General features: G+C 53.3%; 1 protein-coding gene across 2 annotated transcripts in view; it reads right to left on the reverse strand.

Moving 5' to 3' along the window:
- Window positions 1-1,345: 1,345 nt before the first annotated feature.
- midn (midnolin) overlaps window positions 1,346-26,943 on the reverse strand; it is a 26,409-nt gene continuing 811 nt past the window's right edge. Inside the window, exons 1-8 of one of the 2 annotated variants that reach the window (XM_056604692.1) lie at window positions 25,905-26,943; window positions 25,299-25,527; window positions 23,779-23,866; window positions 23,311-23,373; window positions 11,700-12,278; window positions 10,899-11,025; window positions 10,189-10,524; window positions 1,346-1,912 (exon numbers count right to left, since the gene is read on the reverse strand). The exon at window positions 25,905-26,943 is cut by the window's right edge and continues 811 nt beyond it. In XM_056604692.1, the coding sequence (XP_056460667.1) occupies window positions 1,647-1,912; window positions 10,189-10,524; window positions 10,899-11,025; window positions 11,700-12,278; window positions 23,311-23,373; window positions 23,779-23,866; window positions 25,299-25,519 (1,680 nt within the window). In that variant the 5' untranslated portion in view covers window positions 25,520-25,527; window positions 25,905-26,943 and the 3' untranslated portion in view covers window positions 1,346-1,646. The remainder of the gene's footprint in view (window positions 1,913-10,188; window positions 10,525-10,898; window positions 11,026-11,699; window positions 12,279-23,310; window positions 23,374-23,778; window positions 23,867-25,298; window positions 25,528-25,904) is intronic. The other variant, XM_056604691.1, reaches the window with a different exon arrangement.

Below are 26,943 nucleotides of genomic sequence, written 5' to 3' on the forward strand. Positions count from 1 at the left end.
GTGTACTGCACTCAACCTGCCCTTGTGAACGTCGGGAAACAACTTTGATGAACGTCGGGGGGGGGGGGGGGGGGGACATTGGTTGTGTCACTACGGTTTTCACCGGGTGAAACCGTAGTGACACACACACACACACACGCACACACCCACACACACACACACACACACACACACGTAAACCCGTACACAGTTCCCGGTGACCGCCTGCCGGTGATCACGTTATTATACAAAAAAGGTTAATGCTGAGCCCAAAGACCGCGACGGAGCCTGTAAGACACGAGGGAGAACGGACACGACTTATCCTCACCAGATGTTTTCTTTGTGGCTACATGACCCAAATATATGAATGAGTGAGCGAGAGACTGAACTGAGGGACGATGTGACGCCAGAGTCAGGAGTCGGCGACCTCTTGACCCCGAAGCCAACGAGGGCTGATGCTGCTTTTTTTTAAAACAGCCAATAGGAAGAGAAATTAAAAATAGATTTATTTCCATATACATTTAAAAAAAAATGTTAAATCCTCTAAAGCACTATTCATGTTTATTCATTGCGTTGAATCATCTATCGTTCCTATCGATTACCCCGACGTCACCGAGGTGAATATCAATCGACTCCCCCCGCTCAGCCGCCCGCCCCTCCCCCACCCACACTCCCAGTCCTTGCACACTTCAATCGACCAGCTGTTACAAATGATAAAAATGTGCAAATCAACAACTACCTTGAACTGTTATATGAAAACCTGAATGCTTTTGTGAACAATGCTACATATTCGTTGTTTTTAAAAAAAAAAGAATTAGAATCATAGGTTTAAAAATGGAAATAAAATCATTAACCCCCCCCCTCCCCCCCCTCGCCTCGTTCTTTAAAACTCTGGACTCTTGTTATCGATTTTCTTCTGATTGATAAGAATGCCTGTTGCAATAGTCTGTCGGTCGGGCAGCCTGACCACCGGCCAATCAGGAGTGAGGAGAGGAGATGAGCATCCCTGGTGAGAGCTCATCGTCCAATAGCTGTTCAGAGTCTGCCTCGGAAAAAACACCAACCGATCCACGGGAAAAAAATAACATAGAAAGTAAAAGAAAACAAGCTAACACCATCACCGCCACCCGTTTAGTTCTACACCTTCCACCCCCCGCACGGTTTCCTTTTGGTACAGGCCGGTACATCATCTGTAGTCTCTGTTTATGTATATCTTGAGTCTCGGTTAAGTTCAGGCATTTCCTTTTCCAAACACAAGCGTCAGAAGAGAGTTGAGTTTTGTTGTGTTTTGTTGTGTTGTTGTTTTCACAGGGTCGGAGGGGGGGGGACGGGGACGGGGGGGGGGGACGGGGGGACGGGGGGGGACAGGTATCTTCGGAGCGGCCCGCTTTTCATTTCCTCTTTGAGAATTCCACGGCTTCAGCCCGGAGGGGGGGGGGTCCCCCTCACACACCCCCTCTTACGAAAAAACTCCAGATCGACCAAACTTAAACCTCCCCCCCTTCAAATCAAAACACTCGCCCGTCGTCCTCCTCCTCCTCTTCCTCCTCCTCCTCCTCCTCCTCCTCCCCCTGTGGTGTGGTGTTGGATGGTCGGAGAGGGGGGGGGGGGGGGGTGGGGTGGGGGGTCTCGTCGCCACGACAACGAAGGCCCGCCTCCATGACGACTCAGGCCATGACGAACTCGGGCTTCATGTCGGCCTTGACGTCGGGCTTCCACACCGAGTCCAGCTCCATGTCCAGCTCCAGGGAGCCCTCGCTGGACACGCTGCTGCTGCTGCTGCTGCGGCCGGCCCGGCGGTGGGGCAGCCACTGGTACGGCGCCCGCCCGTCCCGCCTCGCCTTCCGGCGCTGGCGCTTCTGCTGCATCAGCAGCTGCAGGCGCTCCACCTTGCAGCGGGTGGCGCGGTTCTCCGTCTGCCGCAGGCGGTCGGCTGCAGAAGAAGAAGAAGAAGAAGAAGAAGAAAAAGAGATGGTTTAGAGAAAAAAACATTTTTTTGTTGTCTGATGTTTAAAGATGGTTAGAGCCATAGGGGGGGGGGTGGGGGGGGGTAGATTGCCTATGCCTAAAGGTGCCCAAACGCAGCCCAAACTTGTGGTTCCAAAAGCATCCAACACAGCTGAACACACCAAACTGATTTGTAACAAAAAAAAAAAAAGAGAGGGGGGGGGGGGGAAGGAACTATGAGAAACTAGGCACGTCTCCCGTCCCCAGATGCCTCTTTGCTGCCTGCCTATCAAATACCCGCACACGACTGCAGCTGACGGGCCACAACAAAGGCTGTGCTCCTAAGTACGTTGGGAGCTGTTGATGTGCCTATAGCCGAGGCCAGTCTCCAGGGAAGCTCCTCTCCCGGCCTGCCGAACGCCCGGCCGCCATGGCCGAGTCAAACCTAATTCCATTTCTGCGTTCGGGCTGAGAGCACGGAAGGAAGGGAGAGCAACCACAATCTATTAGCCAGCTCCATTAGTATCTGTCTGGGAATTAAATAATTAAATAACAGGTTAGAATGTCAATAACCCAGAGAATAGAACCCATCTCTGGCTCTCCCGCACACTGCAGCACAGAGACACACAAACACACGCCCTGCACCGAAACACACGCACACACGCAAACACACATGTTCAGTCACAAACACACACGTCTTGGACTGAAACACACAGACACGCACGCACACACACACATACCCACACACGTATGACCACAGACAGATTCACACATCTTTGACCAAAACCCCCACTCACACACGTAGTCACACAAACACAAAAGACACATGCACACACACACACTCAAGTGCATAATGAATGCGAACACAAAAACACACGCACAATCACACACAGGTGTACAAACACACACACACACATGCACACACCACCACACACACAGCAGCAGCAGCAGCAGCCGCGGTAGCTTTTAACATGGATCAATGGCAAATTAAAAAGACCTATTGATTAAACCTTAGCTTCAGTGCAGCCATCCATCTCAGCCCCGGGACCACACTATTGGCTTTCAATATAAAATGCAAGCGAATGGAAATTGTAAGCGGAGAGAGAGAGGGAGAGAGAAAGAGGACGAGAGAGGCTGGGGAAAGAGAGAGAGAAAGCGAGAAGCGAGGATACACTGGGCGAGTTAGGGAGAAGGAGAGATTGGCTTTTTTTCTTTTTTCTCTCTTATCTTCTTTGTTGTTTTTCTTTCGGTCGGCCAGGGCTTCCTGTTCCCAGCTCATTGACCGGGCTGGCCCCCCCCCCCCCCGCTACACTTTACCCCCAGGACTCAATCGCCTTTACACCCCCACCCTTCAGTCCTCCCCAGAAGGCTCCATTGCACCACCACCACCACCACCACCACCACCACCACCTACTGCTCTGTCAAGGGCCGGGGCCTCCCCAGAGACAGATAGGAGGGGTGGTGTGGAGAAGGCTGGGGGTCGGGCGGAGGTTAAGGAATTCCTCCCCCAGTCCGGTTTAAATGGAAGAGCGCCGGACAGCGGGGGTGGAGCAAAGGGTGGAGGATAAAGGTTTGGGCAGTGGTTGTTTGTTTGTTTCCCCTCCTCGCCCTGAATCAATTGTGCCCGCCTCCTCCTTCTTTTATAAATATTTGTTTTCCTCCCTCCCTCTGTTGTCATGGGAATGAATTCTGTGTCGGCTTAATTAACGTCTCTCGCTCTGGTTTGCTCATGGGTCAGGGGGCAGTGCTGGAGACCCGCTCTCTCTATAACCGTTCACCTGGCCTCTCCCTGGTGGAGCGAGCTAGGGCTAGGCTAGGTAGCTCACCGGGCTAGGTAGCTCGGACGGGGCCCGAGGGGGGAAAAAACCACAAGCATGACCGGGTGGAGGCTCTGGATTATCACGCATTCCTTACGTCGTCACGCACACACACTGAGGGCGGCGTGACGCTACACTTTGTCCTGACCAACAAACAACCGTCCCGGGGTTCTGGGCAAATAAAAAAAACAGGAAAACAAAAAAAACAGATTTAAGGGGGTATTTCTAAACGGCACCATGTGATCCGAAAGCGGGGGCGTGTTGTCGGAATGCCGGTCCGATAACGATCAGCCATAAACGGACTCTGATTCCATGAGAGGAGAAATAAACAAGTAGTAAAGGAAGCCAGGCAGGGCGTGTAATCGTGGAGCCGGTCTTGTGATCTGGAGAGGGGGGGGGGGGGGCATCTAAATGCTAACTGTGAAAGCCCACCCCCCCCCGTCCCCCAACGCCCGGAGGGCTCTGCGCATCATCTCCAGAGAATGGGGGGGGGGCGGGGGTATTAGGGGGTCATTGTCCGTTGCCCCCCACCCACTTCATCTGACACAGTACCACAGGGGCTTTGTCTGTCACCCCGCCCCCCCCCTACACCCACATCTCTCTCTTCCTTGAGAGAAAGGCCTGAAGTGTTAGCATGTAGCACATAGCACTAGCACTACATAGGGCTAGCGGCACGCAGCCAGCAAGGTCATGTAGCGCGTTTTGACGTTGTGCTGCGCGGCGTTGGCTAAGTGCTGTTTGTCTTTGGAGGAGCTCTGCCGGCTATTAACGGTTCAACATGTTAGCAAAGAAAAGAAACAGTTTGGGGCCAGAGGCCATCTCTACTGAACACACATACACACACAGACACACACACACACACAGACGCACACACACACACAAACACGCACACACACCACACAGCTGACAGAGGTCCAGTGGTGTAGAAGAGAAGAGATGTTGGCCTTTGGCTTGGCAGGAGGCTTGAGGTATATGTGTGGAGAGCGCGCTAACCCCTTCCATACTGTGTGTGGTGTGGCGTGTGTTGTGTGTGTGTGTGGGTGTGTGTGTGTGTTGTGTGGTGTGTGTTGTGTGTGTGTGTGTGGGTGTGTGTGTGTGTGTGTGTGTGTGTGTGTGTGTGTGCATGTGCGCGTCTGCGTGTGTGAGAGTGCGGAGGCGTGCGTTGCCATTTGCCGGCGTCACTGCCGGACACAGCTGGCCGCCGAGACACCCCGCGCTATGTTTATGACAGAAGGACTATTATTAGGGATGGCGAAGAAAGGCAGACTATATACGCACACACAAAGACACACAAGGAACACACACACACACACACACACACACACACACACACACACACACACACACACACACACACACACACACACACACACACACACACAGCTTCGCTGCCAGTACAGAGAGCTTAAATGAACAAGAACAACCCTGGAGGATTCCTTATAGATGGTGAAGAGAGCAAGAGAAAGAGCCAACAAAAAAAAGAGAGAGAGAGGGAGAAATGACTTGACTCTGCTCATGCGTGTCTACAAGAGAGGGGGAGAGAGGGAGAGAGAGAGAGAGACAGAGACAGAGAGACAGCGAGAGAGAGAGAGAGAGAGAGAGAGAGAGAGAGAGACACTGACACTGACACTGACCGACAACAAAACTTCTCTTCCCCGTCTTAGATCAACAAAAGTCCGCTCAGTCTTGCATACCCGATACTTCACGCCAAAGCAAAACTAAAAGCTTTGACCTATGCACTGTACAACTAGACACTCTGTACGCCGCAGCAAGGGAGAGACAGGGAGAAAGGGAGAGGGAGGGGGGTGAGAGAGGGAGCGAGAGAGAGAGGGGGGGGGGTGGGGGGGGGAGAAAGGGCAGAGTCAGAGATATGGTTAGTTGAGGAATGTGAAGGGTTGATGTGAGAGTAATCAATGCCTCAGACAGTTTGCCTCGCCCAGCCCAGCAACAAGGGTAGGGTTGGGTTTGGGGATGGTGCGCGGGGGCATTGGTGGGCTCCGAGGAGGGGAGGTGAGGCGGGATGGAGGGGGGTAGCGGGGGGTGGAGGCGGGGCGGAGGGAGGAAGATTAAAGGAGCTTCTCGTGGTATTGATTGCATAAAGATTGGCCTTCATTAACAGTTGTCTGAGTGCTGTTTGTTTGTTTGTTTCCCTTGATAAGTCCTGTGATGTTGCGCGGGGAACATTGTGTTTGCTCAGCACCCAGGGACAAACATAAGGACGTGTGTGTGTGTGCGTGTGTGTGTGTGGGAGACGGTTAGGCAAGAGAGAAAGCAGGGAGCGAAAGAGAGAGAGAAAGCTTAAATAAGATGGATCCGTGTTGCAGCATGGGACTGGATTTGTCTGAAAACACATCAGCTCGATTCCATTCCTCGCATTCAACGCCGCACACACACACACACGGTGAGCAGGAGTCACCATTTCTTGGTCGTGCTTAACAATTACAGATGAATTTGGCCACCAAGCTCCGCCTGTGAAAGAGTGTCCTTGTAATACTTCCATTTATTTCAGATCACAACGTGACATTTACAGATGTGATGAGGATTCCAATTCATTAATCCATGCCTGCGGGGTCTTTCTCTGTGCGGTGCTCGACTGGTTCACATTTGCAGTGAAATGGGGTGAGAAAACGCTGATAAACATCCGGCTGTGAGCTCCACAGCTCTGTGATCCACTGCACTCCATCACTCCAGACGTGGTTCTGTGGGGACGAGCCATGGACCACCATCCGGTCCGGGGAGAAAGGTCTCTGCCAGGGAGAGCAATGGCCACCTCCTACCCTCGATCAACCGCTGGGAAAGGAGGGCACTGCGCCATCCGGGCCAGCACAGACCAATAAAAAGGGGGGGGGGGGAACTAAATGAGGTATCCAATCGAACAAAAAGACTAAAGCGCAGCAGCCAATCAGTCAGACGCCGCAGCGACCAATCAAAGGGGAGCCAGCGCGAACGTTTTGACAGCCAGTGAAAGGGCATCGACAGCCCTGCAGGGAGAGAAGCTCTTCAATGACTTTTAGACTTAATTTACATTCTCTCATGCGCTCCCTCTCTCCTTGTCAACAATGAAAGGGCACCTGATGTGCTTGGCTGGCTCTGCGAGATAGCTTTGCACTGTATCGCGTCGCTCGGGCATTAGGGGAGCTGTGGTCTGTGCGTGTGTGTGCGCGCGCTCGTGTGTGTGTGTGTGTGTGTGTGTCTGGGTTTGTGCGAACGTGCACGCCCATGTCACTGGCCTAAGCAATCTTACATGTGTGATGACAGTGGAGGGGAGCCTGCCGATGTATAATGCATGAGACCCTCGCTTCTCGCTAGGGTCAACGCTTTAAACGGGCCGAGAGAGACGGCCGGGGTCAAATTATGTATCCCCCCCCCCCCCCCCCCCTCCTCCCCTTCCTCCCCCCCAAAACCCAGCTAGTACTAAACCACTAAACTAATCGAATGCAGAGAAGGGGACTGGTTGGAGGAGGGATGGTGGGGTGATTGCGTTGGGGGGGTTGGGGGGGATGGGGGGGGGGGCTGGAGGAGGTGGAGGCAAGGTACAAAAAAAGCCCCATTCCTCTCTCTTCTTTCAGGGCTTATGCCGGCCCTGCTCTGCCCCTCTCTACATGCCTGTGTTGAGCTAAGCACATTCACCGGGGACGGGGTGTAAAAGGCAGCCCTAATCCCCCAGCCCCCCCCCCCCCCCGCCCCTCCCCTCCCCTCCCAGGGTCCGACAATGGCCCGGCCTGGTGCCCTCTGTGCAGCCCCTGTCCCCGGCCCCCCTCACACAAAGGATTTGGCAGGGCAGGGGTGTAGGGCGGGGGTGGGTGAGGGCAGGGGGGGGGGGGTTGGAAATAAGAAGTGGGAGACCGGGGGGGGGGGGGGGGGGGGGGGGGGGGGGGGCCCGAGGGCCCGTCCATCCAACTCAGCGAAGGAATTTCTGGCTAACAATTAGCCTGTACGCCCTGTTCTGAAGCCGCCCGGGCCCCGGGACTGAAACGCACCGTTATTATGACTACGAGCCATGAGAAACCGAGCCAGCCGTAGAGCCTTTAACCAGGCGTGTGTGTCTGTGTGTGACTTTGTGTGTGTGTGTGTGTGTGACTGTTCGTGTGTGTGTGTGTGTTTATTCAAGCTTTTTTTTTTTTCATGCCTGTCCTCTTTCTTTCGCGCATGAACTCGCGATGGAAAGGGTAAACGCTCTCAGGAGACAGCCAAGCTATGTGACATTTTCAAGAGGCAGTCTTAACCTAAGGTAGACTGCGCTGTAAACACACAGACACACACACACACACACACACACACACACACACTGACACAGACACACACACACACAGCCTCCAACACAAGCGGACAGAGAGACAGACACTTTACTCCTGACTAAGCGCAGGTTATTCCTGTGGCTGGATAGAAAGGGGTTACTGCCAAGTACCTTTAAGCTAAGTCTAAATAAGTCTTCCGCCAGGTGTTGGAAGATAAGAGTCAGGGACACTTAGCAAACCGTTTCCACTGGATTCCCAACAGGAACAGGAAACACTAACACACAAAGCCTCGGGCAACACAGACCCACAAACTGCCCCGTTGGTCCGATGACCAGTTTAACCGTTTTTTTTTTCCTTTTGCTTCCGGGGGGGGGGGGGGGTTGCATCTGCATTGTTGAGGTCTAATTTGCGCTGGGGGGAGGGTGGAGGGGAAGTTGAGTCAGATAAGGGCTTGAAAGACGCGTCTCTTCGCGTCAGCCTCATCATCACCTCCGCGCCGAAGTCCCGGTTAATCAGTAGGCGGACGGGGCGAGTGACGGACCGGATGGGAACACCCATGTGATGAATAGGGCTTAGTGTTGTGGTTTTAGCACCCCCCGCCCTGCCCCGATCCACGAGCTATTTATCCTCTCCTCCCCGCCCGCCGACACACAATGCTAATTCTCCCACTGCAGTGTTTCGGAATAAATCCAATCTATTTAAAGGCCACACGGAGACACAGCATACGCATTGATGCACGACCCGGACTCATAGGAAAAAATAAGTGAGTGCCGATAACCGGCGGAAGAGAGAGGGGGGGGGGATCGGTCTGGATCTCCCAGACGTCACTGGGGTTGGCCTCTGATGAGGGAAACGGTGGCATTAGGGGGGAAAAATGAGCAGCGAAACAGGGAGGGGGGTAGGGGCCGGTGGGTGGGTGGGGGGCCAGCAGGGGTCTTACTGAGTTACTGAAATAATCCGCTGTTATTGCAACCGCTCGCCCGACACATGTAAGCGCCCGCTGCAGATCCAGTCCGGGCCAGCGGATCCGGGTCAGAAACACACAAAGAGAAAAAAGCCGAGCCGTGACTATGTCCGGACACAATGGAAAGACAAGGTCCCTCTGTGTTTAAACCGAGTACGCAAAAAAATGAAGTTCCATTGAATTCTGTAATCTAGGAATCTCCTCGAGAGGCCGTTGGGCAACAGCTGACCCGTAAAAAGCGCTTTCGTTTCCTAGAAGCGACGGGAAGGGGGCCCTCCGCAAAAAGGACATGGCTGTTTCTTTCACAACAGTTGCTCTCCAACGGTCACGACCGGCTCAATGTTATCCACCGCGGACATCTGTTTTGACACTTTCAACTTCCCTCTTCTCTCCCCGGAGACGCAGGCTGCCTTAAAACAAACCCAATACCCTGACTCGCAACACAAGTCAAATAAGCTCTTCTCAAGAGAGCCCGGGGCTGAGGCATGTCCTCTTCAGAGCGCTCGCTGGCCACCGCCGTAGACACCCTAGCTCCGGGCCCTAACGTCGCCCGGAACCATCCCAAAGCCTGATCTCCTTCACACCCAAGCACAGCCTATCGGCTCCCAGGGCCTTTATCTGCCGCAAAAGGGAGCCAGTCAGCGATGCCGCCTGACAGGTGAAGCCTGACTAATAACTCCTGCAGCTGATTGGCGGAGATAACAGCCAATCGAAAAAGGGGAGGTGAGCGAGGACCAGGATGCGTGATGTGAACAGGGACTTGAAACCTCTTTTAAAATATAATAATAAACTGGGAGCCGGAGAAGGAGCGAAGCGTTGCTCAGTGAGATTCCTCCGTGGGGCCTTGCGCTGCTGCCGCTTGGCCCACATGTGTGCCAGCACGGAGCCGACAACTGTGGCAACATCTGCTGCGCCACAGCTCCGGAGGAACACAAAGCCTTTATGTGCATGCGTGCGTACCGCGTGAGTGTGTGCGACGGACCGAGAGGAGAAAGATAAAGAGTGCGAGAGCGAGAGAGCGAGAGAGAGACAGAGACAGAGACAGAGAGAGGCAGAGAAAGAGCGACAGAGAGAGACAGAGACAGAGACAGAGACAGAGACAGCGCGAGAGCGAGATACAGAGAGAGAGAGAGAGAGAGAGAGAGAGGCAGAGAGACAGAGAGAGTCTGTATTCCGCCGTGTGCGTCGATGACGTGCTCGCGGGAGCACACTGAGGGCTGTGCAGCGGGATCCTCCTCCTTACCTGGGGGCTTGCACATGCGGATCTGGCTCTGGCACTGCACCAGTGGATGAAGCGCCGGCGGCGGGCAGCTGGGCACGGAGGCGGGAGGCACCGAGGTAGCTTTGGAGGAGAGGCCGGGCGCGCCCGTCACCGGGGGCGACAGGGGCGAGGGCGGCGGGGAGGGGGAGACGGGGCCGGGCGAGCCGCACTGGGTCTGGTAGCGCAGCTGGGTGAGGGAGGGCGGCACGCCCTGGTAGTGGCGCGTGGCGCTCAGGAGGTCGTTGAGGATCTGCAGGATGGTGCTGATGTCGCGCCGGGGACGCCCCGTGCTGTCCTGGCAGTTGGGGTGCAAAGTGCCTGAAGGGGGGGGAGAGAGAGGGAGATGGTGAGGCGAGGGAGGGAGGGAGATGAAGAAAGAGAGAGAGAGAGAGAGAGAGAGAGAGAGAGAGAGAGAGAGAGAGAGAGAGAGAGAGAGAGGAGAGAGAGAGAGAGAGAGAGAGAGAGAGAGAGAGAGAGAGAGAGAGAGAGAGAGAGAGAGAGACAGACCGTGAGGCAAGGGGGAGAGAGACAGAGAGAGAGAGAGAGAAAGACAGAGAGAGAGAGAGCACAGCGTACCAAACAAAATGGTGCCTTGCGTTACAGACTTCAAGAGGGAGGAGGCACCGTCAATGAGCTACGTTCAGGTTCAGTTCGGTCTAAAAGACAGAAGACCTCCCAGATCGTCCCCTTACCTGAAAACGTCCCGGAGAAGACCCCAGGGGCGTGGTTGACGAAGCTCTCGATGATGGCACCGGGCTTCCGGGAGCGGGAAGAGGGGCTGGTGCCGGGGCTGCTGGGGCCCTTGGAACTACAGCTGGCCTAGGGGACAAAGGGCCACACACGGTCAGACAGTCTTTAAACCTTGGACATCCTGGTTACCTTGTAATGTTATCATATTATTTCATTTCTTATGGGGGGAGAGGGGGTCGTGCTACATGCATTTGAAAGATGCCTGCTTTCCAGGGTTGTTTTTTTGTTCCTAGAAGGCAAAGGCCAGTGTCCGAGAGAGGTAGAGGAAGGCCTGAAACACTGGGTCGTCTCAGCTCGGCCCCGCACAAGAGAGAGGCTGAGCTCTACGGTTACCGCTGACCGATATCAGAAACCGCCTCGTTTGTCTCGGGGCCCGGCTCGGACCGGCCTACCAAGAAACGAGAGTGAAACCCGAGCGCGCGCCGAGGCCTTTGAGCGGCTAATGAGAAAGGGCTCCTCTTTCTCGGCCCCTCTGTTCCAACACTTGTTCCAACGGGGCTCGCGGCGCTCATCGTGTCCGAATAACTCTTGTTCCCCCCCCCCCCCGCGTTAAACAAATCCGACCTGAAACCCGAACGCAGGTGGACGGGAGCGGGCCAGCGGCCCGGCTGAACGAGGTCCGTCAGCCGGGCCGCTGGCTCCGTGACGGGGGGGGGGGGGGGGGGGACGGGGCGCTGTGTCCACGCCACCCTGACCCAGTTAGCGGCGAGGGCTCAGTATTAATCACTCGGGCGGTGACTCACCTCGGGGCAGGGGCCTGTGGAGCTGGCCAGTCCGCTCGGGGGGGCGGCAGCAGCCGGGGCCGACGGGGGGGGCTGCTGGTGGTGGGCCTGGGGGGCGGGGGTGGGGCTGGGGCTGGGGGGGTGGGGGTGGTGGTGGTGATGGTGGTGGTGGTGGTTGTGGTGGACCGGCGAGCGGAAGAGACCCCCCGGCAGGTGGGCCAGGCGGGGGGCGTGGGGCGGGGGGGTGGCCGGGGGAGGGGGAGGGGGAGTCGGGGGGCTACAGTGGGAGGGGGGCCCGGTGGGGTGGGGGGCGGAGGGGACCAGTTGGGCAGGGGATAGGTGAGGGTGGGGGTGGGGGTGGGGGTGGGGGTGGGTCTGGTGGTGGGGGTGGGGGTGAGGGTGGGGGTGGGGGTACGGGACGCGGGGCTGCCCCACGGGCTGCCCGGCGGGCACCTCGCCGTTGCCCCTGGCGATGAGGTGCCTGTGCTGGACGGCCGCCCCCGCCTGCTGCGCCGCCAGCTGCAGCTGGACGAACATCATGTGGTCGCCGACCCGCAGGGCCAGGGTCAGGGGCGAGCGGCCGGACAGGAAGTCACTCACCTGCAGACAGGAAGCACAGACAGAGAGGGGGTTGAGTTACAAGGCATGTTGAGCTGCTTCGATACTTTGAGGGACGAACAACGTGAGCGTGCCGTATGAATGAGGACCTACTCGTGGATATGAGTAACACAGACAACACTCGGCTACAGTCCTGCCCCCCCCCCCCCCCCCCCCCCCCCCACTCAGAAACCCCCGCCACCACGACGACACAACCCTACAATCAATCAGCTGTATCCAGCGCAACTCCATTCACAATTCGGAGGGATGGTTTCGGATGAAAGAAGTCATTGAGACACACACATTCACGAGTGTGAGGACGAGCGCGCGCACACGCACACGCACACACGCGCACACACACACACACACACACACACACACACACACACACACACACACACACCAAAACAAAACAAAAACAGTGCACTTCCTCCATCTTCCCACTACCCTTCTAGTCAGTCCATCCTTTCAGCGCCGAGACAAAGGCCACCCTTCTGCCTGGCCCAGGGCCTGAAAAATCAGCCCAGTGTCCAGGAAACACACCCCTGCCGGCCCGCGGCGCACAGAATAGCCGATTGTCCCGGGCTCTCCGCGCCGGATCTGGAAGGGCTGTCCATTTTTGGAGTTTTTAAAGAATGGCATCAGTAGCCAAGTGCAGAGGCCCCCCAGAGGGACACACAAACACACACCGGCACAAAGAATAGTGCGCTTGTCACGGCTTGGCTTGAGGACTCGTTCGAGACAACAAAACTTCTCTTGTGCCCCCGCCCCCCCCCCCCTCCCCCTCCCCCCCACCCCCTCCCCCTCCATCCACTGTCTCCTAGAGCCCTCCCTCTCATATGCCCGGGGCACTGGTGCAATGTTCTGCCGCATACTGCCAGTGTGTGTGTGTGTATCTGAATCTTTGTGTGCATCTGAATCTGAATCTCTCTGTGTGTGTGTGTGTGTGTGTGTGTGTGTGTGTGTGTGTGTGTGTGTGTGTGTGTGTGTGTGTGTGTGTGTGTGTGTGGTGTGTGTGTGTGTGTGTGTGTGTGTGTGTGTGTGTGTGTGTGTGTGTGTGTGTGTGTGTGTGTGTGTGTGTGTGTGAGGCGTCCAGGGGTCAGGGGGCTCCTGAGGGTAACGGCGTCTCGGGTTCTCCCCCCAAACAGCAAACAAAAGCCCCCCCCCCCCACTGGCCGCGCCGGGCTGTGGCTAATACAAAGTGATGGCGGGGTCCACAGAGGTCTCACAGGTCTCACCCCCCCCCCACCCCGCCGCCCCGCGGAGTGGTCCCAGTCCAGAACCAGAGTGGTAGGACTGAGGTGGGGGGGGGGGGTGGTGAGAGGGGGGGGGGGGGGGGGAGGGTGATAATAGTGTGCTTTGGGCGGAGTGTTACCAGTCCAGAACCAGGATTGTGGGATGGAGGTGGGGAGGTTGTGTGTGTGTGTGTGTGTGTGTGTGTGTGTGTGTGTGTGTGTGTGTGTGTGTGTGTGTGTGTGTGTGTGTGTGTGTGTGTGTGTGTGTGTGTGTGTGTGTGTGTGTGGAGGGGGTGATAATAGTGTGCTTTGAGCTGCTGGTAAAGAAACAGAAGGTCCACAGAAGCCTCTGAAGGCGCTGAAGATGGAGGGAGGAGCAGAGCACAATAAGCCCCTTGGCCTTTTTTCTGGCGCGTGCTGATTGGTTCTGGGCCCCGGTTACAGTCTGTGTTATTGGTCGCTACCCGCCGTCAGGGTGCGCGAGTGACAAAATGGAGGACTGTTGATTGATAGTGCGGGTGATTGACAGCTGTCCAGGAGAAGGAGGCGTGGCCGTGCATACAGTGCCTACAAAGAGACGAGGCGCACCGCGATCCTCCCCTAGATGGGGGGATGGAAACCCTTTCTCTAACGCTTCACGTGGGTCTCAGGGCGGGGTGAGCGATGACAAACACAGAGAGAGAGAGAGAGAGAGAGAGAGAGAGAGAGAGAGAGAGAGAGAGAGAGAGAGAGAGAGAGAGAGAGAGAGAGAGAGAGAGAGAGAGAGAGAGAGAGAGAGAGAGAGAGAGAGAGAGAGAGAGAGAGAGAGAGAGAGAGAGACCTCTAACTAAAGAGTCCTCATCGCTCGCCCCCAAACCCATCGGGCAGACCTCAGATTACACCACCGCCATGCTTTCCCTGCGCTGCGCCTTGGCCTCGTCCCTCCGTTCCTCCCTCTGTGGTTTGTGTCACTCTTGGTCTTCACCACTTTTTGAAGTGTACTCTCCCCTCTGTGACTCACGCCGGCTGGCCGACCGCACACATCCCTAAACACACGGCCCACACCCGACCGGGCACACACTGCTGTGGGAGAACAGTCACTTATGGGCCAACGACTTACTGTGGCCCGGTGAGAAGGAGACGCAGGGAGAGCGCGTTTCGCTCCTCCGCCGACGCTATCGTTCACCCTGTTCCGTGTGTTTGAGGGACGCTATTGGTCACTCACAAACTCACACATCCCTCCCCCCCCCTTACCCCCCCCCCCCCGCCCCGCCTCTCAACCTTCCAGGACCCCCACCAAGGACAAACAAAGGAAGCTACAATACGTTCTCAGGTGTGAAATTCCAGTCCTCCAAGGAGCTAAGGTGACTTGTCACCAAGCACGCACACGCACACACACACACACACACACACACACACACACACACACACACACACACACACACACACACACACACACACTGCCCCTACCAAAAACCCACACCCACACCCCAAAAGGAAGAAAAACCCGGGCTGCGGTCTGAGACACCTGAACACCCCCCCTTCCCCGCCCAATCCCTAAACCCCCCCTCCCTCCCTCCCTCCCTCCCAGTCTCCGGGGGGGAGGGGGGGGAGGCTGTGGGTGATACAGCTCTCCGCCTGTAGAGCCAGGGGGTGGGATCGGTTCGAGTGATCGTGTAACAGCAGACCTTTATCAGACAAAGAGAGCCTGTTGGAGACAGAGAGGGGGAGAGAGAGAGAGGAGAGAGGGAGAGAGGGAGAGAGAGAGAGAGGGAGGAGAGACGCTAGGTTGGGTTGGGTGTGGGGATCGGGGGGGGGGGGGGGGAGGAGGAGGAGTGGCAGGAGGAGGAGGAGGAGGAGGATGTGTTTTGGGGAGCTGGTGACGGAGCCGTACAGCTGGCTGCTAGATGATTCTCGGAGGCCGTCGCCACAGGCTCCGCTCCAGTCCCAACATGCCTGTCTGCGCTCCAGAGACACGGCCAAGTCCGTCAATGTGGCGAGCTGGCGGGGAGGCGGCGGAGCTATGGCGGCGGATCACTCAGTGTGAACGATTTATATCTGTGTAATTGCATTGTTGGATAAGGATGTTGCAGATGATATTAAGAATGACAAGATTACCGGAAACGTCATTTTGATTCGATGGAATAGTTAGCATATAATTCACCATGCTGAACATCAGTGGGATTATTTTAACATGGCATTTTTTTTTTTTTAAGAAAGTCACAAAGTAAAGCAGAAAGCCGACTGAGAGCTGTGTATAATTCTGCCTTTACCACGGCTGCCGTAGCTCTATTTTAGGACTGCTGCCAGATTTTTCGTTTTATTTTTAAGTTGACAAAAGAACCCTCATGTCTGCCTTTAAGTGGTCACTCCAGCTCTCTCTCTCTCTCTCTCTCTCTCTCTCTCTCTCTCTCTCTCTCTCTCTCTCTCTCTCTCTCTCTCTCTCTCTCTCTCTCTCTCTCTCTCTCTCTCTCTCTCTCTCTCTCTCTCTCTCTCTCTCTCTCTCTCTCTCTCTCTCTCTCTCTCTCTCTCTCTCTCTCATCCCAATGCGTTTACAAGACCGACTCGAGGCCTGCTGTTCTGTGATGGCAGAGGGATGGAGAACGTAGAGAAGGGAAGAGAGGTTTCAGGTTGGATTCCTGTGTTGGGTTAGGGGCAGATGACCCTGGTGGTTCTGTGTTCTGCGCCCCGGTACGTCACCGGAGGAACGCTGGGGGGAGATGAGGCTGGCAGGGGGGGGAACTCTCAATGAGTACAAGGTGCGGGCCACTTCAGAACCGAGAATGCAATCAAGGATGAGCTCACTTATTGTGCGTCGTCGTACGTCCTGGCACTTCAAATGAGTTCATCACATCGTGTGGCATCTTATCCTAGCTATCTTTGTTGTAGACGGGGAATGGGTTAACCTAGCGATTGGCACTTGGTTCTATGAACATCCTTACTGCACCGACGATGATATATATCGTTTCTCGGTAGCTGACCCGCTACATTAGCGACTTGCGTCTCCTATACCTCCCGAGACTCCCCCGTCTACCATTTTGTTTGTGGTTGTTGGGGGAAACAGGGTGGCATTTTGTTTAAGCGCCTCGCGCCGGTTGCTATGCAGTGACAGGGAGGTAATGATAAGGGCTGGCCAAGGGGGAAGGGAGAGAGAGAGAGAGAGAGGGATGGGGGAGGGATGGGGGTAGGATGTCAGGGTGGTGCTGGTGGAGCTGGTGATGAAATATTCAGTGAGAGTGTGCCTCTGCTGCCGCCTCCCCCTCCCTCCCCCTTTTTTTCTCTCGACATCTCGGGCTGACAGTTTTATTTATTGGGGTCCCTGTGGTTCAAAGAACTCATTTGCAGTCGTTCTTCCATTGCACACTAAGGGAGAGATAAGGAGAGAGAGAGAAGGAGAGAGAAGGAGAGAGAGGAGAGAGAGAGAGAGAGAGAGAGAGAGAGAGAGATGAGAGAGAGAGAGAGAGAGAGAGAGAGAGAGAGAGAGAGAGAGAGAGAGAGAGAGAGAGAGAGAGAGAAGGGGGGTTTGCAGGAAGGAAATGTTCAGACCAGCTGTGGGAAAGACTAGGGGGTGGAGGAGGAGAGCGAGACGGAGAGAGCGAGAGAGTGTGTGTTTGCAAGCAGCCCCTGGGTCTTGGAGAGCCACTGGGCAGCCTCGTTGTGAGTCGGTAGAGAGGGAGGATGGAGGGACGGGGAGGACGGGCGTGATGGAGGGCGGAGCGAGGAGCGCCTGATCGGGGGCCCCCTCTCCGACGGAAAGTAGAAGAAAACCGTTGCTGCGTATTAACCTGCCCGTCCAGCTCAATGTTTTGATCGCAGCGGGAGTCTATCGACGCGTACGCACTGCAGATGCGCGTCAGATAAAGATGCAATAACAGGAGGGGATGAGGGAAGAAATCAATGGCTTGCATCACGCCTCAAACCCTTAAAAGAAACCGAGAGCGTTTGCTCTTCATGGGGTCCCCGCGGGATCCATAGCTGTCTGTAAGGCTGCCCGATAAGAAATGCTGGGGGGGGAGGTTGAGAGGACGCGACAGCGAAGGAGAGGAAACAGAAACCAAAATGCTAAAGTTCACAATGATCGTGTTCCTGGTTAGCAACTTCTCCATGGCCTCCATCTGCAACCTCTCTCTCCCTCTCTCTCCCTCTCTCTCTCTCTCCCTCTCTCTCTCCCTCTCTCAGCACCTGCTTCTCAGACTCCCCTCTTTCCTAGACACTTTACATATGTAGAGCGCCTTTGATTTGTCCCAACCGGGGGGCTCTAATGCTGTTAAAGGGGAGGAGGTTCTAAGGCACCATGGGGGCATGCATGTTTAAAAAAAAAAAAAAAAAAAAAAAAAGGCATTAATAATCAAACACCTACCAATCAAGCCATCAAACATTTCGTCTCAACACATGAATACGAGACAGTAAGCGCTTTAAATGCTAAGCGCTTCAAATGAGCCCTCGCAATTACCCGACACAGCGCAACTTCTCCCCGTGCGTCTGGTCTGGTGTAAAGAAATACATCTCCAGACGCGGGTACGACAAGGGGAAGAAAGATGGCGACATAATAGAACCCAAAGCACACAAAGACCGGGGCCGGGAGACGAATGGTCCACCACCAACCCCCCACTCGGCTGAGTGAAGCCACCGACAACAATATCCTGTTCCCGAAATCATTCTCCAGCCTCAACCTTTGGACGCGTTGGAGTGGACAGTCGCAGTGGCCTTTACCCCGGGCCGTGGAGATCGGGCCAGCTAATTGCCACGAGTGAAGTGTGTGTGTGTGTGTGTGTGTGTGTGTGTGTGTGTGTGTGTGTGTGTGTGTGTGTGTGTGTGTGTGTGTGTGTGTGTGTGTGTGTGTGTGTGTGTGTGTGTGTGTGTGTGTGTGTGTGTGTGTGTGTGTGTGTGTGTGTGTGTGTGTGTGTGTGTGTGTGTGTGTGTGTGTGTGTGTGTGTGTGTGTGTGTGAGATAGCCCATCTTCACGTGGGTTATTCCTGACTCCGTGTCCTCCTACATTAGTAGCCATGCTAGTCACGATGTCTGCTTCTTGACTCACAAAAGGCTGGCCACCACTGCCGCCACTGCCGCCACTGCCACGGATAACAATGACAGTCACGACTCACATAATAAGACACTCCGGTCCCCTGGCGTAGCCACAGGGCACACGTATACAGTCATAGATATTTAATCACGCGCACACACACACACACACACACACACACACACACACACACACACACACACACACACACACACACACACACACACACACACACACACACACACACACACACACACACACACACACACACACACAGACACAGACACAAACGCTCAGACAATGGTGCATTCAAACGTGCAACTGTATGCTGTATGCGCCATGCATACAGACTGGGTCAATGGAGAGGAGAGCCCATGTCTCACTATTATTCTCTAGATAAATAAATAAATCAAGAAAAAAAGCACCTTGATTCGTTTTGCTCCAACCCCAGCCTCCCCACCCACTGGGGGTTTAAGCATCACAAAGGGGATTACACAGGTGCAAAAAATGCTCCATGATTACCTAATTAATACAATTTCCAAGGCCAGGATTTACATGAGCCGGGGAGTGAATGGGCCTTTGCATCGGGCATTGTCTCCCATTCCAAAGACAATTTGATTTACACACTCGGAGACGCATTCACTTCTTGGGCTTTCATTAAGATAACAAAAAAGAGAGGATTTCCATTGTAAAAGGGACTGAGGCTTCCATATATAGGCAATAGCTTATTGCATATAAAAGGCCTTTATTTCGATTTGCAGTATATGGGGGAGGTGGGTAGATGGTAGGATGGCGGGGGGGGGGGGGGGGGGGGTTCCATAAAAAGGAGGCGGACCCCTCATATTGAGTGACAGACTCATTTTTCAATGCCACCACCCCCAAATCCTCAATACAATTACCCTCCAATGATTTCCACTAGAGTCCTGCCGACTGATTAACTGGCGCCCAGTTAAGTTGGGGACAGGGTGCAGAGGTGGCGAAGGAAACATATTGACCAGGTGCATTGAGCTGTTTTAAAACGACTGCACACATGCAGCATTATGGACACACAGAGGTCACGCACAAATACACACGCAGGCAAAATGGATCCATTCCCCACAAACGAACAGGGACGCGTTTAAGCAAACACACACTTTTTTTTTACAAACGTATTTTGTGTGTGTCCCCAATGAGCGCTATTAGCTTAATGTCACAGTACCCATTCTAACAAGGGCTAATGTTTTGTTTTTCTAGAAAAAGCTAATACCTTGTCCCCCCCTTTGTCTCCTCGACAGAAGCGACCAAACGACCGTACAGAACACGCGGCCCACAGAGACTCAGTATTATGGAAAAGGTGCCATCTGCATAATCATAGGCGTACTGTATCTCATTAGCTTTCCATGGGCTTCATTCTCCTCTCCCTCTCTGTTCCTCTAACCTCCCTCTAGCTCCCCCACCAAACCTTTTCAGAGGAGAGGAGGAGGAGATGAAGGAGGAGAAGGAGGAGGCCGTAGTTTGAGAAAACTGTGACCCAGAAGTAACCCACACACAGGCGATGGAAACAATGTCCAGGGAAAAACTCTGAGGGGCGTTTTCCCCTGACAGAGGTGATGGCGATGGCAGTGTAGCCAAAGGAAAGATAGGTGGGCGGGGGTTGGGTAGCGGAGGGGGTTGATGGCGCAAATAAAAGGTAGATTCAGATGTGGAACAACGGCACAGTCCATGGGGGGGGGGGGGGGGGGGGGCGGGGGATCACACCGCCTCCTCTCAGCCTAACACGTTCCTCTTCAAGGCATAACATGTGTCAATCTGCTGCCGGCCAGGCCCGACTCCAACCAGGCCTGGCATTGATTTTGACCCACCAGGAGCGCAGCGCTGCGGCTCCAGTCAATTGGACTTAGCCAGGGCCTTACGGATGTAGCAGGAGGGGGGGGGGGGGTTGATCGAAGGAGGTGATGAGGGGAGAGTCTGATTTAAAGATTGACCCTCAATCATTGTTCTGTGTTAGACGGATCGTCGGTTGGCCAGGTTTGGAGCTCATGCTCTAAGACAGGAACAAAGAGGGGACTGCGCAGGGGGGAAGGGCATTGGGGGATGGTAGAGGGTGATGATGCCTGCCTGCCTGCCTGCCTCTGTGCCTGCTCGCTGGGCTTTCATCCTGACATCAATGTGCGTCAATAAGCAAATAGTCCCAGAGTGCCGAGCCAGATGCATAATCCGCTATCCCTCTGTCAAATACACAGATTGATAGATCTAGTATCGGACAACCGCACTCGCCATCTACAGAAGCCCAGAGGGTAAACGGGTAGATACTACCTCTGCTTTCACATCGACCATCCACTGCAAAAATATAGGCGGTTCCACTTCTCTCAGAGTCAGACATTTTCTTTGTTGCCATTATTTTCCGGAGCTAAGCTCCAAGACAGGCCCTGTTGGCGGGCAAAATGAAAAGGGAGGAGAAAAAGTGGAATCACGTTGACGGTCTGTCAGGAGGCAGTGGCTTAATTCATCCCCCATGACACGAGAGAACTCTACTCAGAGGCCGGGGGAGGGAAAAGGGGAGGATTAAGGCATCCTGTGTCATCTTTGCTATAAACGCCAGCCACCAGAGTCAAACTAGGCCAGCAGCCGCGCAGCCAAGTTAGCCCAATGTGCAGACCACAGCACATCTAAATTGCAGGCTCTTGGAAGCGCTGTTCAGCGGAAAGAAAGAAGAGGGGAAGAGTAAGACGAGGAGGAGCGCGAGCAGAGGGAGAGCGAGAAATAATGACGTTGCGCTGGCGGTAAGGGCTCCGTTTTCATGAACCACTTTCTTTCCAGCTTTGGAAAAGTCTAAAATATCTCTCGCCCTGGTCGCTGGAATGTTTCGCCATGATTGGTGAGCTAGCTCCGGCTCCGCAGCATCTTGATACAAGAGTTGAGGTGAGGCAATCTGTCTAACTTAAGACCTTCATGGACACACACACACTACACTCACACAAACGACATACACACAAACGACATACACACACACACACACAACCCTCTTCCAGGAAAAACACCTGATCTCTAAACACCCATGATTAAAGGAGTGCGCAGGGCGGCGACGGGGGGGCCTTGCAATGGGAGCGGAGGACTTAAGTTGACGCTCGCTCACTGGTATAATGCTAGCTAGCATCCAAAACCGCATCTCATGCTGGCTATTTTGGGGCGCGTGGGAATATCAGTTATCCTACCCAGACACTTTTAAGAACTAAGTGCATTGATTGATTTTTGATAGCCCCCCCCCGAAGTGGGAGAGGAAACGGGAGGAAATCTTTTGGTTCGTATTCTCTAAACTTGTGCTAGTAACCGCGTAATCCATAACTTTCCGTTTTCCAACTCATCAATTATAGAGAGGAATCAATTGCCCCGGATGAAAACACTCGAAGACTCTAATGCGTCCGTTGCGACGCTTTACCTAGCTAGCCTTTCTTTCTCTTCTTACGCGGTTCATCGGGTCATACACTTTATAACATGAGCATGATACCACATGCGCTGTTTTAATATAGCATTAGATCTGATCCATAAGGGCTCGGGCAAGAGGCAAAGATAGCGCTTGAAAGTGACCGGTAATAAGATCCTGTCTGAGGTATGACGACATAGGTTACTCAGTGATTGGAAATCAGGGCGTCCGGCCCACCGCAAACCCAAAAAGCATGTACACACATACGCACACATCCTCTAGAGGCAATCAGTCAACTGCTGCCACAGTGTTAGAAAGCATGCCGAGCGTCTCTGAACGCACGCACGCACACACAAACGGATGTCAGACATATAAAAATCAACAGGGTATGAAGTGATAACAATCATGACACACCAACAACTAACCGCCAAAACCAGGGTTCTTACAGAAAAATTGTGAATGACAGTCGAGTGATCCTTCCGATTAACACACCCAGGATGTAAGCACATTGGCATCGGGGGGGGGGGGTGACGCATGCCATTTCAGAAATGTCTTTTTTCGCCATCGCTTAACGCTGCTGATGCAACGTCAGCTGGCGTGTGATGGTTCGTTGCGGATGCGGTTACGTGGATTTTTCAAGGTTACCCAAGCCAGCTACAGAGGAAGTCGCCCTTCGGTCAGTCATTCAGTCGAGTCAGCTGTGGAGAGCATACCGCACGTCACCCCAGCTGCTGTCTGAGTGCTCTCGACCTTGTTTTGCCTCGCTCAAGAACTCACGCCTTATCTCGCCTCACTTTCACTATTGATCACCGCCGGTGAGTCATGCCGCACTGACTCAAACGCGGGCTGCACTCAATCGCTATCCCAGATCCCCGCGCCACCTCATTCAGGTGCACACTCAGTCTGAAGCCCAGGCTACACACTAGGCTTCCAGGAATCATATGCTAATATTGACTGCAGAGGCTGCCATCTGGACAACCCAAGACCCTCAATCTATTTATGAGTGAGTGAGATAACAGAGCCGCTTCCTGGAAACGGTTAGCGTTAGTGCCATGTAAGCTTCTAGGTTTCTGTAGCCGGGAGCGAAACACGACTGAGGTAAGACTATGGCAACAGGCAAACAAAAAGGGGTTATCGTTGAGAGCAAAGACTACGTCAAACCTGCAAGCATACGAATGTTGCAAGGGCACTTCTGCTTATTCGATGCAGGATGTCCCCTTTGATTAGACTTCTTTTGAGACTTTGGTAAGAGGTCTCTATGCAGATTTCACTGCCTTCCGGGCTCTCTTCAACACGTCAACGGCGCATCTCATCGTGCACACGCCCGACTACCAACACGTCATTCAAATTTCCGGCTTAAAACAACAGCATTGCAGACAGTCACATACACCTTACCTGTGTTTCTGTGAGGCTCTCCAAGGCTTGCATGACAGACTGTTCGGGTCGCGATGCTTGAGACTACATTGGACGAAGGCAACGGGAACAACAAAAAGAACAAAATAGCATTAGTGGTTATGTCTCAAATGGAAAACACAATGGTAATATGTTTTTTTTTTTTTTTTTTTTTTTCTGCCTGTGCTGTGTATGCTTGTGTTGTCCCCCCTGTCTGTAATACCCCCCGCCCTTCTTTGCCTGTAAATGTAAATGTGTCCTGCTTGTACTGTCCCCCTGTCTGTAATACCCCCTCCCCCCCCTCTATGACTTTGTAATCTGCGACTTTGGGTATCTGAAAAGCGCAATATAAAATACAGATATTATTATTATTATTATTATTAATAACATAATATTGCCCTTGATGACATGAAGTGATCCCAATAACTATCCTGCTTCCCTTCTCCAAAAGGACAGAGTGCAGATTCTTACCATTAAGCCTGCTTCAACAGTTGGAACAAGTGTCAACTTGCTCCCATCTAAGATCCCCAGATCCTGGAGTTTGCCCGAACTTAGTCGCCTGCAGGGTTGGGAGAAAGAACCCTACAATTAGTGCATGCCAACAATATCGTCTCTCCTCCAAAATACAAACACCCTTTAGCCCGGGAAGGCAGTCAGACCTCAAAACTAGTTTGCGAAAGAGTCGAGCGGGGGGAAAAGCTCCCGGAATGAAAGAGCTATTGATCGGGCTGTCATAATGCAGTCCCAACAATACTGAGGCTCCACAAACGGTTTGAAGGGCGATTGGGCACTGCTGCCATGATCCAAAGTGGAGCTTTATCGTAGAGTATTCAAAGGCACAGGGTGAAAGTTGAAAGGATGGCTAGTTATTGTCAAGTATCGTAAATGAAGGGGCAAACATATTGAATTGTGTTGTTAATTGAAAGCTGAGGATTCGATCAATTTGTATGTGGTTCAATAAAGAATTGAAATGCAACACATTAAAAAGTGTAAAATAAATACATAAATAAAGCTTTTCTTGCAAGGTAACGATGATGCACCCAGGCCAGAATTAGAATTACTATGAAGCAAGTCCGGTATCACAGAAGCAGCGCAAATTTAGCATTTTCTAATTACATGTTGCAGAGACTGTTCTAAGGTAAGGGGGAGAGGTTTAAACCCCCCCACCCCCCCCCCCCCCCCCCCCCCTTCGCCCACTGGCATAATTGTTAGCTCATTAGAATATGGTAATAGCGTAGTTTCTACTAGCGGTAAGTAATAAAGGGAAGTGTGTTGTTTAACCACAGCCATTGTCCACGCAGGGTCCTTTAATCAAAACAGCAGAGCCGCAGCTCGGAGCTGTTTTAGAGGCCCGGTCCTCTTTGCGCTGAATAAAGCAGACGGGGCGTGAAAGGGAAACGTGAAAGGGAGGAATGAGAAAGGGAGGTATGGGAAAGCCTATCCTGCTGCACAACGCGTCCAAGGAAAGCCACGGAGCTGGGAAAGCCGCTCGCTGTTGTCCTAATTCTCCTCTGCAGGAAATAGCTTTGAGCACGACTAGGATTGTGCCATGACCCGGGTGGTGTATTAAAATCAAATAGTGTCTCTAGTCGGCAAAAGTAGGCTAACATACAATGAAAAGCCAAAAATGTAAGTCCATTTACACCAAAAAAAAGGGGGGTTCTATCGAATATATTGCTCACAGCACTTTAAGGCGTCATCCAATACGTCCCCTTTGTCGACACAAGCAAATGACTCGAATTCAGCTTTGTAATGATTAACTGGTTTATTAACACAACCTTATGAATCGTCTTATCAGTCCAGTGACCGATACGTCCTATGCGTAATTCCAATCCAGTGCGTCCTGCCAGTCAATAACATCCCCCCTCGAACGTGGTGCTTACAGAGCGACCGACGTCGCCCCTGAAGACCCCCACAACTTTAGTTACTGATGAAAGTAGCCCCCACACTTTTACATTAAAAACACGTAAAACGAATACGGGTCTACTCACGTCTCTTTGTGCAGCAGCGCCAGTCGCTCCTTGGGTACTTTGAGTTTCTGGGACAGCCTCCTCTTCAGCCCCTCTACGGTCTCCTCGGAGGGGATGGACAGCTCGAAGCGTGTGCCGGTAGTGGAATGGATGTACAAATTCATGGAGGGTTCACTCGGGACGGCCTCGCAGGACGGAGCCCCTCGGCTGGTGCAGCTGCGGGCGCTGGGGTGTTGGTCCATTCGATAGCCTGCACGGGTCGGGGGGGACGGGGGAGACGAGACGGGCAGAATACGGGTGAGGGTCGGTGTGCGTATAGGTCCGTTCAATGGAGGAAAGGTCTCCCGTGTTAAGGCATGGATCTGAGTGCGAATGCGAGAATTTAGGACGGTCTAGAGGTATCTTCCCATTGAGTAGAGTCGATCAGAAAGTCCGCTTCTCCCCGTTATTTTCATCCGAATAACAATTCCAAGAAGAGTCAAGCTATTGTGTTTTTGTTTCTCGACGCATCTACTCCAAAGTGCGGCGTCTCGGATTCCCCCGAAGCTACACAGATCGTATGAACACAGAAATACGAGTAGTTGTCCCGAAAAAGACCCTTTTCATTTAAGGAATACGGATCGTTACCTTGGAATAGAAAAATACGAGGACAGGTCGAGATAGGAGAAGTATATCTTTCCAATTCCAATAAGTCTTCGAGCTTCTAAAAGGCTAAATGCATGATATTTCACCCGCAGAGCCTTGTACAGATCGGCTATCCGTCGTGCGCTAGTAGACTTCCCCACAGCAGCTCCAAGGAAACCTCGACAATGGACATGAGCACAAAGTACGCTACTTCCACCGGAGATAAGGCACGCCCACAGCAGCGAGGACCATTGTCCAATCACACGAGAGCACCTAGAGGACGCTGACGAGCGGCGGACGCCCTTAACCAATTAAACAAAGTTATCCGCTCCCACGTGGAGAGCCGACAAGACCCGGCCATTCATGATGAATGATAGCGAAATCTGTCCCAATACTACATTACCTCAGAGCTTTTGGACGCCCAATGGGATCATGGCATATACGGGATAGGTAGCAAAATGAGCAAATGAATGCAGTTTACACTGGCTTTAACGTGAACATTATTACACAGATTCAAGCAGGCCGTTTCAGTGTGGGACTTGGCGCTGTGAAATCTGACGAGGGGGTGAGCGGGCGACAGCCCGCGATGACGAGCGAACCGAGAACGCAAAGCACATCAGGGCGTCAGGTGGTTATATCTAGGTGCGTTGGAGTTGGAGCATCAGAGCTTCCATCGTGGCAGTGGTCCGTAGGCCCAAATGTCGCGTAGGACTATCTGATGTCTCATTGGAATTTTAAACTAAACCTCAAAATGACAGTCCCAATTAGTAATTCGTGTTTTCCATTTCTTACTTTGCTGTATCATCAAATGAGCGTAACTCATATTTAACAATCGGGGGAGATCATTTCGCAGTGGGCCCATGCATATACATTACGATGGGAACGATGTGGATGAGCTGTATAATCTACATACAGATACTACAGCGCCCCCCAGCGGCAGATGGGCGGCTCTTCACAGGTGAAACAGGTGGAGTTTTACTTGGACGGTGCTGATACAAGACCTGCATTGTGCTGACAGCAAACTTGGAACCGGAGGGAGGAG

This window comes from Gadus chalcogrammus, chromosome 12, assembly GCF_026213295.1.
Source record: "Gadus chalcogrammus isolate NIFS_2021 chromosome 12, NIFS_Gcha_1.0, whole genome shotgun sequence".
Classification (NCBI taxonomy): domain Eukaryota; kingdom Metazoa; phylum Chordata; class Actinopteri; order Gadiformes; family Gadidae; genus Gadus; species Gadus chalcogrammus.